General features: G+C 39.7%; 1 protein-coding gene across 11 annotated transcripts in view; it reads left to right on the top strand.

The window, feature by feature from the left end:
- The window catches only part of ENOX1 (ecto-NOX disulfide-thiol exchanger 1), a 359,067-nt gene that overhangs the window by 217,616 nt on the left and 125,586 nt on the right, over positions 1-15,865 (top strand). For 10 of the 11 annotated variants that reach the window (XM_032099804.1, XM_032099803.1, XM_032099812.1 and 7 more), the window contains 2 exons: positions 5,688-5,823; positions 6,654-6,791. In XM_032099804.1, the coding sequence (XP_031955695.1) occupies positions 5,814-5,823; positions 6,654-6,791 (148 nt within the window). In that variant the 5' untranslated portion in view covers positions 5,688-5,813. Of the gene's footprint in view, positions 1-1,686; positions 1,709-5,687; positions 5,824-6,653; positions 6,792-15,865 lie in introns of those variants that run through there. The other variant, XM_032099811.1, reaches the window with a different exon arrangement.

Below are 15,865 nucleotides of genomic sequence, written 5' to 3' on the forward strand. Positions count from 1 at the left end.
GGCAAAACAAAAACCACATTTGTAACCTGTTAAGACTTCACTCTGAGATGACAGTGAAGTCCAGGATTTAACATGAAATATAACTGAGTGACCTTTCAAGGAGCATCACAAGAGAATTCCTGTTTATCTTGGAGACCTTTGTTTTATTTTTCTTTCTCTGTTGAAATCTTTCAGTGTTCTGCTTTCCAAGGGAAGTCTGGCCTTTGTGTGTACCATGTGCTATCTTCAGGAACTGCTGGGACAGGGGATTTAAGTAAAGCAGCATCTCAAATGAGCGGTTCTTCCAGCAAATATGTTTTGTGAAAGTTGCCTTTGTTGAATATAGAGGGAAACTGTAAATATATTGTGATTTTTGTCTAAGTTGTCTTAGTCCTATCAGTATGGACATGATTTACTCATTAACTGTTTTTCAGTGAAAATTGGTGGAAAGGATCCTTTGCAATCATGGAAAAACCTATATATTCAGTGTACATAGTTAAAAGTGAAAGGTCCTCATGCAGTAGCACATATTTTATGAGTTTATAAAATGACAATGTAGGTTTTTAGCGGTATAATATAGAATGAACAAAGATGTTCTAAATCATTCATAAGACAAAAAATTGGAAAGATTATGTGAGTGAGCACATAACCGGAGCTCCCATTCAGGCTCTAAGGGAGCTTATCTCCCCTAACTTGTGCCTAATGAAGCTGATTTCTTAAGGAAAGTGCTGGTTCCTGCAGCTGTCAAAGGCCTCCTGTAAGAGGGAGATGTGACAGAAAAATCCATGTAAACAGGGTGACTCTGGAGATGCTGGAAACCAACTGGCCTTTCCAGTAGAGCTGCAGGGAGGTGAAACATAAAGTAGGTGCATAAGTTAGGATCCCCTTCCAAAAAAAAGATTTTGTTCCAAAAATGCTCTGGTACCTGATGTAATTTTTCACTTGCTGAAGTAAATGCCTTTTTTACAAATAGTTGCAAGAAACATGTTTTCCTTCAATTCATTTTGAATTTCTGAATTTAGATGAGGTTTTCTAGGTGTTAGCATACCATTAACCGTGCAAAACAAAGCCTCTTCTTGAAACACTGCATATGTGATACCATCAAAAATATTTTTAAAGCCATCTTTAGAATCACACTGGAGATGCTTTTTTTTCATACAGCCCAGGTAGGATAGCTATGGCAGAAAAATATAATTTTCATTGTTGCTACCCCCATCTTTCTTCTTCATCGTAAGATGGTCAGAAAGAAATTAACAGTGACTTACAGCATATCCTTGTCTAGCTTTTCTTTCTATTTCTCCCATCTTTACTGGGGGTCCTGTATGCAGCTGGAGAAACAAAATCACTGGGAAGAACCAGTACCAAACGCTTGATATATTTTAGAAGACAGCTGGAGGGAGCCTGATAAATGACCTACTTTGGCAGGTCAGGTGGAGTGTGACCAACCTAATGACCACTGTCCTATGGATCACAGTGAGCAGTAACAAACCGTTTGAAATTGCCATTCTTTAAAGAACTGGAAAACTCACCTAGATGTAACAGTTCACAAGATTCCAAATTGCTCCTTCCCGTCTGTGTTTCCTCAAGAATCAGCACCAACAGCATTTAATGACTTTGTGACTTGTATTTCCAGGTTTCAAAAGGTTAATGCCATCAGTCTTTTCCTTGAAGGATTTAGTGATCAGAAAAATTAGACAAAGAGCTCCAGTGACTGAAGGTCACTCAGCAGGTCAGTGTCAGAGTTGGGCAGAGAACCTCCTCGTTGCATCCCAGGGCTGGCCTCTGACCCAGGCACTCCAAAGAGCCTCATTAATGTGGTGCATTTAATCAGCTTCGCTCTGTGTTGTAACTCACTGTGGTGTTATGGATATCTAAAGGGTAGGGTTTTAACTTCACAATCTGCTGTTATTGAATTAGTTTTATGTTGTGTTAATTTCTTTGTCTCATGGCATTCATTGCCCGTGATAATTGATGCACAATATATAACCAACTTCTGTATTCATTTGGGTAACTGCATTTAATTGCCTGGTATAAAATATGTGCACTAAGTACAATCTGCTATGACTGCTATGACTGAGAAGTGCTCATTGGTATGGACTCAAGGGTGCTTTATCTTCCTGACAGCCTGTCTGAGCAAAGTCTAAATGTCTCTTGCAATTCACTGCCCAAGGACCGGTACTTGCATTACATCTTCAAAAAGAGAGACCACCAAAAAAGTATAACATGAAATCGCTCTACAAAATGTTTGGCATCAAAATTTTGTTAATCAGAAGTTGTCAAATCAGGAAGTTTTTTATTAATGTCCCTGCCTCTCCCAAACATCAAGGCATAGCAGGGCCCAGAATATTTTATTCGTTCTCTCCTGTAAATCAGGATTATAGCTTTATTTGCTTCTGAAGTTACTCCCCTGGAGCAGAGCTACTCCCATGCATGAGTGTTTATAACAACAGATTTCTTTTACATATATCTTCAGGTCATTAATGCCCAGAGGAGCATTAGTGAATTGTAAACCAGGAATGCACTCTAAAGGTGTGATGTCTGTAAAATGGTGTTGGTTAATGTCTGCTCAGGTTACACAAGACCCCTGCATAAGCTTACACTTTCTTGCCAGTTTAAACAGTAACACTGATTCAATTTATTATTAAGAAAGTAAGAATCTTTGCTAGTAGATGTATTCCTCATCAAACTTAGGATCTTGCTTTTTATATTACTTAGACAGTGGGCTGGTTTTCCTTGCTTGTTTTGTTTCCAGTGTCATGAAGGGTATAATAGTGCAGAAATGCTGAAATTTGCCCAAAGCTGATTTTATTTTAAGCACTAATGAAACTTTCTCTATATAAATTTTCAGAAGTTTTTAAACAGAAGCTAATGTTTGAGTATAAATCAGGTGTGAAATGCCTATGAGACTATTTTAGCCATATTATGTTGCTCTGTATTAACGTAACCACTGACTTGTCACTAGAAGGGATGTTCACAATTAATATTTTTCTTTTTAAAAGAGCTAGTTTCTACAATCTCTGTCCTTCAGGATGGAGCATTAGTTCTGCCTACAGCTTACTGCAAATTATACAGTGTTCATAGGTTCGTTTATGCTTGTTATTCAGCTCTCTTCCACTGACAAAATAGCCTGCAGCAGTTCTTGGTTAGATAGAACTAGTTCCACTTTAGGCTCCTCACGTTCTCTTTTATGGCTTTTTCCCTGGTTCACCCTGCACTGCATCCAGGTACTTTTGATAAAACAGTAGATTGATGGTCAGAGAGAAAACAAAGCTGCCGAGAGTTAGGGTGGGCTATGAGAGTGTGTTTCGAGCAGACTTCCGCGTCATATTGGGCAGATCTGGTGGTATAGCACAACATGAGTTTCACCATGTTGTTAAATACCCACTGATTCTGCTTTCTTTCATATTCATAGTGTTATGTGCTGCTTCCTCTGCAAGGACTTTAACAAATACTTGTAAATAATTAATGAAAGTATACCAGAGTTTGAAATATGTGAACAACAAGTCAGAAGGCAAACACCAAAAAGTCGTTCCCAGTAGGCTGAGGTGCATTGGGCTAGCTCAGTGTCTGGCGGAACTGATGCAACTGCAGTGTGGGTTTGGGCAGAAGACTGTGTAGCATTCAGCAGCAGACCCGAGTATGTCACCTGGTACACGCTTCACCAAGCAACAAAACGTGGATAAGGGGGATAGCAGAGAGAGTTCAACACCCATTTTCTGCCTACTCTGCCTATCTGAGATGCCTTTGCCCCAAAACCTTGGGGCAGTACCTCCTTCCTCCCCATTAGTTGAGGTGAGGCATTATGGAGACAAGCAAGTAGCACACGGCTAGGTATGAAGGGGCATTTCATCACCATTGGCTTTTAAACGCTCCTTTCTTCATCAAGGCAACAAGGCTGCTGGTCAGGAGAAGAAGTGAACCACTCTCATCTGGGCTATTCAGCATATATTTTTGTAAATGGGATTGATTTGGCAATGATCCATAAAGGGCAAGGAGGGCTGTACTGCTTAATAAGAAATAACTTATTGACAAGGAATAATTCAGCCAGCCCTAACCTCAAAATAGATGTTTGTGGTCAGAAGTTTATAGCCTCAGTGGAAAGGGCTAAGTATAAGTTTAAAGAGCTGAACAGGAGACACCCAGTTTTTAAAAACTTGATATAAATCTTGGCTGCCTTGCCTTATGTTAGTCACATTCCCTGCAGAGGACTTCCATTCAATGTTTGTTTGGTGTTTGTAGATGTTATTTAAAAGCTAATTTTATGATAAAAATATTTTGTGTTATGTATAATGAATAGTGGAGATCAAATAAGAATTGGAATTGCAAATTCAAATATTAAGGGTTGATAAATATTGACTTTTAAATAGACCCACTGTAGATTTGGACAAAATGCTTTTTAGTCTAGTATACTGGTTATTTGTAAATTACAACGTACGAATAAATGTAGAGCATTGTCTGAGCCCCGCTCTTTCTTCACTTTTACAGCCGTTGATTTGATTCATGTTCCTATGATCTGTACAGTGTCATGGAACTAAAACATAAAACTTTCTGGCTCACACTTTATGCACATCAAATGAAAAAAAGAAAAGTGTGGGAGGTACTAAGCTAAAATATAGTGCAATTATGTTAATTGTGTCTTTTCTAAAGGTGAATCCTTAGGTTGGAAACCTCTTAATTATCATCTTTCAAGTAGTTTTTAAATGTCAGCATAGCTATTCTAGGGCTGAACAAGTCACTGAAATACACCTGCACAGCACTAATGACCTCCCTGAACACTTGTAAGCTCCTGGTCAGTTGCTGCCCCTGGTACCCAACACCCTGGATCAGACCCCTTAGGCTATTGACAACCAAAAAAAATTAACGTGGCCCTCTTTCACCCACAGTCCCGTGTACCTGGTGCACAAAGACTAACTTGGGTGTGTGTGTATGTGATCATCCTCAGCCCAGTGTTTTCTGCCCCTGCTGTAAGTGCTGGGAGCTCACAGACTTTGCTCACACCTCTTACCTGTCACCTGTTCAGCCTCCTTTCCAATGAGCAATGCTCTAATGTGGTGAGTCGCCCAAACAAAGACAGCAACAGCAAGAAGTTGCCAGAAGTTGCCCTTATGTAAAATTCATGGTCTGACAGACACCTGATGAGAGCAATGTGTTTTAGCTAGAAAAAGATACTGCACTTTTGCTTTGAGCTAACTAACCTCTGTGAGCCAAGGGTGCAGTGTTAGTTGAGGAGCAGGCATCATCGTCAGCTTTGTTAGGTTTTCTTTTCCACATCTCTGCAGGCTCCATTCTGTAAGTCATTGCATAGTATTTTCTTTTCCCTTTCCGTCTCAGAGCAGACGACTATTTCCTTGAAACTTGAAACATCAGTTAATTGTTAACTGTTGAAAAAAAAAAATCATATTCATCCCTTAATACGTTCTTTCAGCTGATGCCTTCGTGCTGAGGAGGCTGTGTAGCTGCTGATAAGACCTAATTTGTGAAGGGCTTTTTAGTGGTCTGACAGGTTCATACGTGGTGCTGTTTGTTCAGCAGGCAAGGATGAGTGTTTGCTGGAATGCCTCTACAGAGGCTGTGAAATGGGTGCACAGAGGCTGGGGCTGGTGATCCAGAGGGAGAGGGCAGGAGCTTCTAGTGCCTGCCAAGCGGTCGGTCCATTGTTGTGTTCTGACTGTGGCATTTGTAGTTGATTTCCATCTTTTCTCTTTCAGAGCCTAATGAGTGGTGTGGGGGCCCTGTGCTTGGTGATATCCCATCTCAAGATGCTGCTAATACAGTAGCTAATTATTCCTAGCTGAAGAAGTCTAACAGAAGAAAAAAGGATCTGGGGAAAAGCAATGGCTGCTGGTAAATATCCCAGGGCTGCAAAGGTCATAAGAAAATAGCTGGGAAGAGCTGATTTCAGGTGTGACCGGGAGGGGAGAAGCAAAAATATGTGATCACATCTTGTGTCTGATGTTTCAGTATCAGAAAGGTACCATCCCTTAACTTCCCCATCGAAGGAAGATCCATACCTGGGCTCACTCTATTTTGACCATATTCATTATATTTCTCTTTTGGTTCTAGAACAGAACTTGGTATTTCCTATAGTGAATGGATTTTGTTTGATCTCTTTTTAGTTAGGGGATAAAGTATTCTTAAATCTTTTACAAAATAAAAAATTGCATCTTATGAAAAACAGGTCTTTCCTTGGGGCCTGCTTGGTTCTCACAGGTTTCAGGCAAGTTCCACAACTATTTATGTATCATTAAGTTATATCAGAGTGTAGCAGGGCAATTCATTCAGGCTGGGAGAGGTCTCATAAGATTTCCAATCCAACCTCTGGTTTAATGCAGGGCCAGAGATAGGGTCAGACCAGATGTTCAGGGCTTTATCAAGTTGAGTCTTGAAAGGTCCATCCGACTGCACGGCCTGTTCCACTGCTTGACTATCATCATGGTGAAATAGTTTTCCCTTTTTCTTGTACCATTTTATGTCTGTTGAATGTTTCCAATGTCTTAATGCTCTATTATACAATACCAAGAACTATTATCAATGATCTAAAGGTGAATCATAATTAAGAAACAAAACAAACCCAAAATGAAGAGTGGTTATGATGCCTCATTTTCACTGAAAGTTTCAGTTAAAAATTGTGGTGCATTGGCTTTTCTACTTACAGGATGTTTATTTTCTTGCAGCAGCTGATGGTTTGGGGAGTATAGCTATAGATACCACACAGCTTAACATGTCAGTCACTGATCCCACGGCTTGGGCTACAGCTATGAATAATCTGGGGATGGTTCCAGTGGGACTAGCAGGACAACAGCTTGTGACAGGTAAGATTTTTCTTTTTTTAAAAACATCTCTTGCACCAGTCATGAATTCTTTGTGTCCTTTTAAAAATATATGGAATGTTTTCTGAGGATATTATATTTTTATGTTCTGAAAACATCACCTATGATTAATATTGCATACTGTGTATTAGTCTCTTCTTGTAGTAGGTATATAATCCATATTATATTTTAACCTTGTGAAAAACTAAAACTCTAGAGGGAAATTGAACAGCTAAACCATCAATCCTTATGCTGGGTCAAGACAGGAGGCAAGTCTTGTAAAAGGAGCATGTGCTTTTGTTTCTCTGTTCAGGCAGGATGTCTTGAGGTTCTGCCAAGGAATACCCTGGGCTGAAAACTCTTGACTGGAGATTTTGGAGTTATGTTAATTGGGCATAAAATCGTGAAGCCTGTCCAGTTCATATGCTCAGTTGGTATTAGTGAAGTGAAGCTTTCTTGTCAGGTGTGTGCTTATTTACTTTCTGACTGGTTCCATAAATTGAATGCCAAGAGGTTGTTCTTATTAGATTTTGTCATTTCACTTCCAAAACATAGTTTGGGAGAGCATTGGAAGGGATCACTTATTCTAACACCCACAAAAACAGTATTTTGAAACCAGCAATATTTTACAGACAAGACTGGACCTAACAGTCCAGCAGACCTCGTCGTCAACCGTAGAGGCCGAATTAGTTGGAAGTATCAAAACTTCTTTGCTCCTGTGGTGTAGAGAAGAATTATTTATATATGGGTGGGTGCCCTGTAGACACAAGCCACTTGCTTGGCATATGACAGATTCTGTCTGGAGGCTGCACTGCCACTTCAGCTTAAGAAGAGCTGTGTAATATCTGTATCAGAGCAGCATCCTGTCACGTCCATGCCTGTCCACATAGACATGGATGCAGTGAGCCAGGTCATGATGTAAATCACTCTGCTTGCCTCACCAGGGATGCCTGATGCTTAATTTTGTCCAAATATGCCCCCTTCTGACACTGGGAACTGAGTGGAGCTGTGCCAGTTCACAGCTGATGGTCTGGCTCCAAATTACCTGTTTTACAGACTGATACACTAAGCTGCAAGAAAGCTGATTTATAATGAATCAGTCTCAAGCAGAGAGTTGGGCTGGTGGAGGCTGTGAACTGATTGGTGATCTCTGGCTTTAGCCCCATGTTCCTGATTAAAAGAAACAAGCAGAGGCATCCACTCCTTGAGATCCAATGCTCTTCATTGCTTCTGTCAATGACCTGGATGCAGGAGCTGAGTCCACACTAAGTTTACTGATGATACTAAATAAAGAGAAGATGTTGATTCTCTTGTGGGTAGATTGGCCTAATAAGGAGTCTGGATAGATTACAGGGCTGGCAGTCACCAACTGTATGATGTTTAATCAGGACAAATGCCAGATTCTGCACCTGGGACTACATAATCCTGGGTGTATGAGTGGACTGGGAGAGAATAGGCTGGAATGCAGCCCTGCAGAAAGAATCTGGTGGGTTTTGTTGATGGGAAGCTCAGTATCAGTCAATAATGTGTCCTGGTGTTCAAAATGGACAACCTGGGTTGCATTAGGCACATTGTAACTAACCAGTCAAAAGCATTGTTTATCCTACTTTACTCAGCTATGGTGCAGCCTCACCCTGAGAGCTGCGTGTGGTAAGAGTCATATGAAAAATATGGAAGCGTATTCAGGGGAAGGCAACAAAGATGATGAAAGGAACTAGAGGGGCAAGGCTTGTGAGGAGCAGCTGTGGATACTAGGTTTGTTCAGCTTAGAGAAGAGGAGGCTGAGGAGTTGCTGTCTACAGCTTCCTAATGAAGGTGAATACAGAGGGTGATGCTGATCTCTTCTCTCTGGTGCCCAGTGATAGGATGTGAGGGAATGACTTAAAGCTGCATCACGGAATGTTCAGATTTGTTATTAGAAAAAAATTCATCTCTGTGAGGGTGGTCAAGCACTGGAACAAGCTACTCAGGGAAGTGGTCATGGCCTGTTGTTGGACAACACTCTTGGACACACGCTTAACTTGTACCATGCGAAGTTAGGAGCTCAACTTGATGATCATTGTGAGTCCCTTCAAATTCAGAACATTTAATGATTCTATCTGCTGATGGGGAAACAACTTTTTCCTTTATCCAGTGGGGATTTGCCTGCGGGTGTTGTGCTCGACTTGAAGGCGATTACCTCCAACCTGAAAACAATCACATGTCAAAATCAGCTTCTGCTTCTTTTTTTTTATAAGCATCTTGGTTGCATATGCTGTGGAGGTTTGCCTGCCTTTTTGTCTTGCTCTATTCTGTCTCTTCAGTTTTGGTGTAAATTTTGTCCTCAGATGTGCTGGGCAATCCCTACAAGGCAGCCTCATCTCAGGTGCAATGCTTTTGCCCACAAGGGAGGATCTCCAGGATTTTATACCGTTGGCAGCCCCCTGCTGTAATTTCCGTAATTATGTGTATCACGTATTGTAAAGATCTTGTACAAGTCAGTTCATATTTGTTCAGCATTTTCGATGTAGGAAGGGTGCCATAAGTAATAAATATTAATTACTGAACTGCTGCCTGATTTCTCTACAGGTGCAGAAAAACTTCTTTTCTTTCCTTTTGTTATTCTTTGTTTGAGACTCCTTTGTATTTTCAAGGTAAATAGGTGCTTTGACGCTTCATTATATTTCCATCAGATTCATAAGTTTTTGACACATTTTCTTTATGGCAGATCCATAATAGCAAAACTTCAGTTTGCCATGGAAGTACTTACAGATTTATTTGCTCTAATATATTTACTGTATCTGTGTTCAGTGAGGGTTTGCATCATTATATTCAACCAAACATCTAACTAGTCCCTAGCTATTTCTGGCTTTTTTCATTTTTTTGCTGTTAATCCTAGTAATGAACTCAGCTTTGTCAGCAGTCACATCCTGCTTTTGCTACTGTCATCTCTTACATTTCTCTGAGATGACGATGACACAGCCATGTCACAGTGCTAACTATTTTTCCATCTTTAAAATTTTATGTTATTCTTTTTTGTATTTTTTCCCCAGCCTTGTTGATAGCTAGGAAAGCAGTGAGTACTTTAGATTAATCTTGGAGAGATTATGATCTTTAATGGATATCTTTACATAACCTGCCATAGTCTGAAATGTGGTGTATTGTATTCACCTGTGTCCTGACATATCTCTTGGTCCTCTGGTCTGTCAGCCCTCCAAGGACTTATGCATTCATGGACTTTCCTTCCCCAAACTGACCAGTTCCTGATTGCTATGCAAGGCATTTTTGTTCTCATAAGTGTAGAATCCGTATGAACTACTAAGTGTTTTTAGAGGTTTCTCATGACCTTTTTTTCCCAGCAGTTCTTGACTTAGCTGCTGTGTAACACGCTGGGATGCCTGCCTTGTAACAGTTATGCTCCCCAGTTTGCAATCTGTGAAGCTCTTGTCTAGCTCGAGAGTTTGTTAAAATGACAACTAAAGCTTCCGCAACATCTGGCCAATACTCTTCTCACAGCCTGGGATGACGGCTGTCTGATCTTGGTAACTAATCAATTTTAAGCACTGCTAACCTTTTAGTACCAGTTTAGGTGATATCTGCACTCCATTTAATTCCTTATCTCCCAGTGCTGTAAAATTGGATTTTTGATCTGGGCAAATGTCAGAACCTTTCATTTGTAAAGATAGACTCCTGTTAATAGTTATATAATATCTCTTGTGTGTCTACATATATTTTGCTTACACTTACTGTTATGCAGAAAGCTTATTTTTTTCCATATATTGGGCTGCTCTGTTACATATACGCTACTATATGCATTTATACATTATATATACATAATTCATACAATAAACTGTAGTTTAATAATACATTAGTTAAAGTGTTAAAGATTGATGTGGAATAGTTATGGCTGAAAAGTATTTTCAGTGTAAATTTTCCCTCTCAGCAGGTTGTAATTTCTTTAAAAATTTTACCTTTTAGGCTCAGTTTTCTCATGGTTGCTTTTAGCCCAGAGGAAAAAAAGATTTGGAAAAGTTGGAGGAAATCTGTTAAACTGCTTTTGAATTATCCAGGCCTTAAAATTGCCGTTTTCTATGCTTTGGGACTTAGAGAAAAATGGTCAGGTGAGAGGGGAAGGTTAGTTTGTAGTTCATGTTTTTGAGAACTAAATCCTCTTTTATCACTCAGCAACTCTGATTCAAGCACACCTTTCAAGTACATTCAAGTCTGCTGTTTTGTTAGATTTTAGGACTAGAAGAAATACTCGGTGACCTAAGCCAACTGAGAATGTTTTATTTTGCTTTTGCACTGGTACTTTTTAAATGCAATTTTGATATTCCTGAATTTAGTGTTCTCGCGCTTTCATTTGTTTCAGCAAATGCCATCAGGTCACCTGCTTTCTAAAGGAAGATATTCTGCCTAGAAAATTATTTACTTCTCTGGTTCAGTTCAGTTCTCCTTTCACTAATTAACCAGCGCTCTGAGAAACATGAAGCAATTTTGAGTTGCTTTCCTCCAGATGACCTAAACATTTGTGAGTCAAAAATGGTGTATGTCAAAAAGTTCCCCGGTACAAATGAACCTGAAGTGTGGAACACAAGTGGTAATTCATTTAGCCTTTATGTTAAGCTCATGCCCTGTGACGCATATTTGTGCTCTTACAGAGTAAAATAACAAACCACAAGGGCAGACATCCAAGATGAAAGTTACAGGTCTGCGTGGAAGTCAAGGGTATGTCTGAAAACTGATGCCTTCTGCTTATTTACAGAATAATTATTAAGGCACATTGTTCCATAGGAGTCTGGCCAATACGCCTCAGCCTCAAGATATTAAAATTTTCAGTGATAACCAGTCATTTTTTTTTTTTTCCTGGAGTTAGTCTTTGACCACTTGTACAAAATCCTAGTGAAATCAGAGACTAGGAACCTTTGAAGCCTAACATCTTGCTTACCAAAAGATACAGAAAAGAACACCATTTTTGTGGCTTCAGGCATGTATTTTTTGGACACTTGAGGTTGTGAAATATTAGACACTTACATCAACCTTTCTGTTTTTCCATTTGTCTCTGCTTTCCCCATACACTTGTCTTTTGACCTGATTTCAGTGGAACACAGGAGCTGTCAGTTCCAATCAGGTCACCTGACTCAGGATTGTGCTTTTGACAGTGTTGGGTATCAGATACTTCATAGGGAGAGATCCACAAGGCAAATCAGTGCTAAAGTGCCGCTCTCTCCGATGCACTCTCCTCTTGATCATTAGTAGTTCCCCAAACTAGAAGGTATCTATCCAAATCAAGTCATAATTCAGGAAAACTTCATTTTTGGAAGAAATACCTGCTGCAGTAAGTAGTTACAATCCTGAAATGGCGACCCCAGACATACTTTTTGATAACAGAAAGATTTGTGAAATTTTCATCTAGAGACTCCTAAATCTCAACACACAAGGTTAAACGTCCTGCCCAGAATTTTATTAGCTCAAGGCCTATAAGTGTTTGGAGTTGTAATATTCAGACTCTCTTTTTCTTCAGAATGCAGATTGTAACTAAAGGCAATCACTATATTCAGATTCCAGGCACGCTTTATTAATTATTGTTCACTGCAAGTCATCATATGCTGACTAAATTGTAAACATATCCCTCACTGTTCTGGTTATGTACCATTTTTGTAACATTAATGAAGAAAAATCAAGTAGAAAATCAAGATATATTTGATTATATTCAGCAGCTCCCTGAAGAAAGACTGTACAGTGCTGAAGACTTTAAGAAGTCAGCTGGCCAGAGGAATCTGCCAACTCTCATGTGTATACCTCTTCTTCTGTGGCCTCTCCATTACTGAAGGCTTGGAGCCACTGGTAGCCATCTGGCAGTCTCAATTCACTCTACCCATGCTAATTTACCTATTAAAGCTTCCTTTTTCTACACTCCATTGCTTAGCCACTGATCCAATGTGCTGATGAGTCCATAACTCGAATCATCCAAGAGAATGGCTAATAAAACACAGGTTCCTTTTCTGTAATTAATACTTAACTCCTGCTAATTCATTAGAGTCTATCCACAAAAATTTTAAAGTGAGTCACTTATATTATGAGATGAAAATAGTCACTTTTTCGAGGAAAAAATGCTTGAGCATCTTTAATTTGTGACTGAATTTTAGTGTGCTCCAGATGTAAACTTTGGTGAGCACAGGCAGCTGCCTGAGGCATTTCACTCACTCAGGTTCCCCTGCCTGTGAAATCTTCAGTCCACAAGAGCTGAAGAGTTCAGCAACCCCATGGCACAGTAGTATTCAGTGTCTTTACCCCTGTTCTGAATGCTGCACTGGCTTGACATCTGGCAGTAAAAAAAGGTGTCAAAAGTCTTAATAAAATCCACATTTTTCCATAGGTTTTTCAACCCCATCAAGGTTACAAGTTATCTTCAGAAGGCATCTTTTCAACTTCTATGGTTTCCCAACCTGTTTTGTGCATTGTGTTTTGTTAACAAGTTGGCCTATGAAACAAAAGAAAGGTAGTAAGGTATGCGCTGAAAAAAAAATTTTTTCTTAATTTTATTTTAGTTCCTTTCTATCTTATTTTATCATCTTCAATATGGAGGCGTTTTAGTCAAGAGGAAAAGATATACCATTCAAATTATCTGAATGACCAATCAGAATAATTACAGTTGTATGAAACCTACTCTGAAGGATTAGTATTGCACTTATACCCAGACAAAACTACGTATTTATATTACCAAGACACAGGAGAACAGCAAGGGTGAAAGTGAATAGGTACTGTGGGAGTCCCAGTATGCAGAGCGACTGGGAACATCTCTGAAGTATTATATACTAGTGTAACAAGTAGGTTTTTTTCACTGACCTGAAAAGCGCCTGCAGAGTTAATCACACTTTCTATCATGTGAGTGTTACTCAAGGAGACTTCACACCAGGGGACATTAAAGTGCTACGAACAAACACAGTCAGTTTACAACAGAAAAAGGAGAGAAAGATTTGATGGCCAGAGGAAATGTGGCAGAAACTCTGAGTGCCTTTTGACACGCTATCAGGGTTAAGTGTGCCTCTTAGGTCATTCAAGTGCCTCTTCTATATTAGACCTTAATTGAGGCCAGGGATGAAGATAATGATTAAAATCTGCTCGGTGCTTGAAGATAAATGGTACCTTTTTACGTGGTATGAAGGGCTGAATGTCCCAAATAAACAAGATTTAGAGGTGAGCAGGGCCACATAGAGGGTCGTGCTAAGTGCAAAGCTTGTGTTGTGTGTGGAGTGGAGGGTTTTTTAGGAACATAGTATCTCTTTCTGCTGTTGTACTTCTATCCAAGCCAGTTAACAGTTTAGGAAAACAGACTGATTACTATTTGGCATACTCTTCTTAATAGTCTCAAAATACAGGAGTAAATTTATGATGCAAGCCATATTGTTTGGATGTTTTGGCATTTTGTTTGGTTTTCTATTTTTTTTTAATTCCTGACTGTTAGTAATTATACCACCAACAATCTGTTTGGCATGTTCTTATTTGATGTTACAGTAAAGTAACATAAGGAAATATTTTATTTTTGCAGAAGTTTTCCACATCTTTTATCTTGCTTTGGAAAGCCTCCATTCCCATTATTTTCCATGTGTTTGTTTATTCTAGACAAGAAAGCCCATGTGTTAGTACAAGCATCCCACTGCATAAAGTAAGACAAGAGGCTGTTGGGAACCATTTGCTACTGACTATTTACTTCTGTTGGAGTACAGCTTTGTCTGCAGAACTTTCTCCTCCAAGGATCCCAGGTTCCTTGGCCAACACAGGGAGTCCAGTGTAACCTGGGTGACATACAGTTTGCTGATGGAAAAATTGAGTTATTATGGATGGAAGTCAATAGAAAGAGCAGATTGACCATTTTAACTAATCAAAGGCAATGTATGAATACCGGGTCAAGTATTTTCAGGGGTGAAAAAGGCTCATTAATGGCAGACTGCTCAAAGGTGAGTAGCTGACCACAGTCGTGGTGTCTTGGTGGCAAAGGGAAGGAGATGCTACCTGAAGCCCTTAGGCCAAAGCTGTTTACAGGTTCTGTAAATGGTCCACAGGGGATGGACAAAGCAGTCCCAAGAGGACTGTCAGCTCAGTCCATACAGAGTGTTCTCAGGAGGGCGCAGATGTCACCGCCTGGGGCAGTCCCAGTGCAAAACTTCTCGGGAGTGGAAGACTTGAATATGAATGAATCCCCAGGCAGCTACCCCAAATCAAGGCTATAAAATCCTTTGTTCTTTGCTGCATGGGTTAGGTTGATGCTTAGAGCTTGGGCTCTGGAGAGGAAGCGTGAGAAGCTTAATTTCTACGTTTTACCTTGAGAAGGACATAAGCATGATTTTCTTTCCTTTCTGCCACCTGTGCTTCAAATGCCCTTTGCTTATTGCAAAAAGTCTCAAAAAGTGCATGAAGATGCACATTCAGTTCAAGGCAGGAGTCTGTCTGTGAAATATGAGCAGAACCAATCAGTGTGGAAAAATGTCTTTTGGTGATCTGCGCTGAACAAGAAAGTGGAGTTTCAGTTAGCCTAATCCCTGGGCATGGGAGTGAGTTTGTAACAGAATACTTCATCAATGTTGACTTCAGTCAGATAAACAATGGATTTGCCACACCTTCCCATGCTCTGGTGGTGACAAATGATGTGCGTGACAGCAGCTCTGAGTAATGTCTCTGTAATGGGAAGCAGCTGGTCACTGGAGTAGTTCTGTTAGTGAACGTGGAGGTGAAAGGTAATTAAACTTGATACATACAATACGCTCTAATATGCTGTGGTGTAGATTTAGATTGTATTCTGCCCAAATATAAAAGATATTCTGTTACTGTAGCTTCAGAAATTCACTAGGTCCGTTCATGAAAAAGAACAGCTTTATCTGTCTTTCCTGGTTTTGCACATTTCTTATTCCAATTTTTCTTTTTCTAAAAAATTATTTTCTTGGCACTAGCAGATTTTCTTTTATAAGTAATCTCCTCCTCCTGACCACAATGCCTACATTATTTAGTAATTATTTGTTATTTCCATTCAGGAAAGGCTTAGAGATACAGAGCTCTAGTAAGTTAAACAATGCCTAAACACTTAAGAGTCAATCCTG

The sequence above is a fragment of the Corvus moneduloides genome, chromosome 2, assembly GCF_009650955.1.
Source record: "Corvus moneduloides isolate bCorMon1 chromosome 2, bCorMon1.pri, whole genome shotgun sequence".
NCBI classification, from domain to species: Eukaryota; Metazoa; Chordata; class Aves; order Passeriformes; family Corvidae; genus Corvus; species Corvus moneduloides.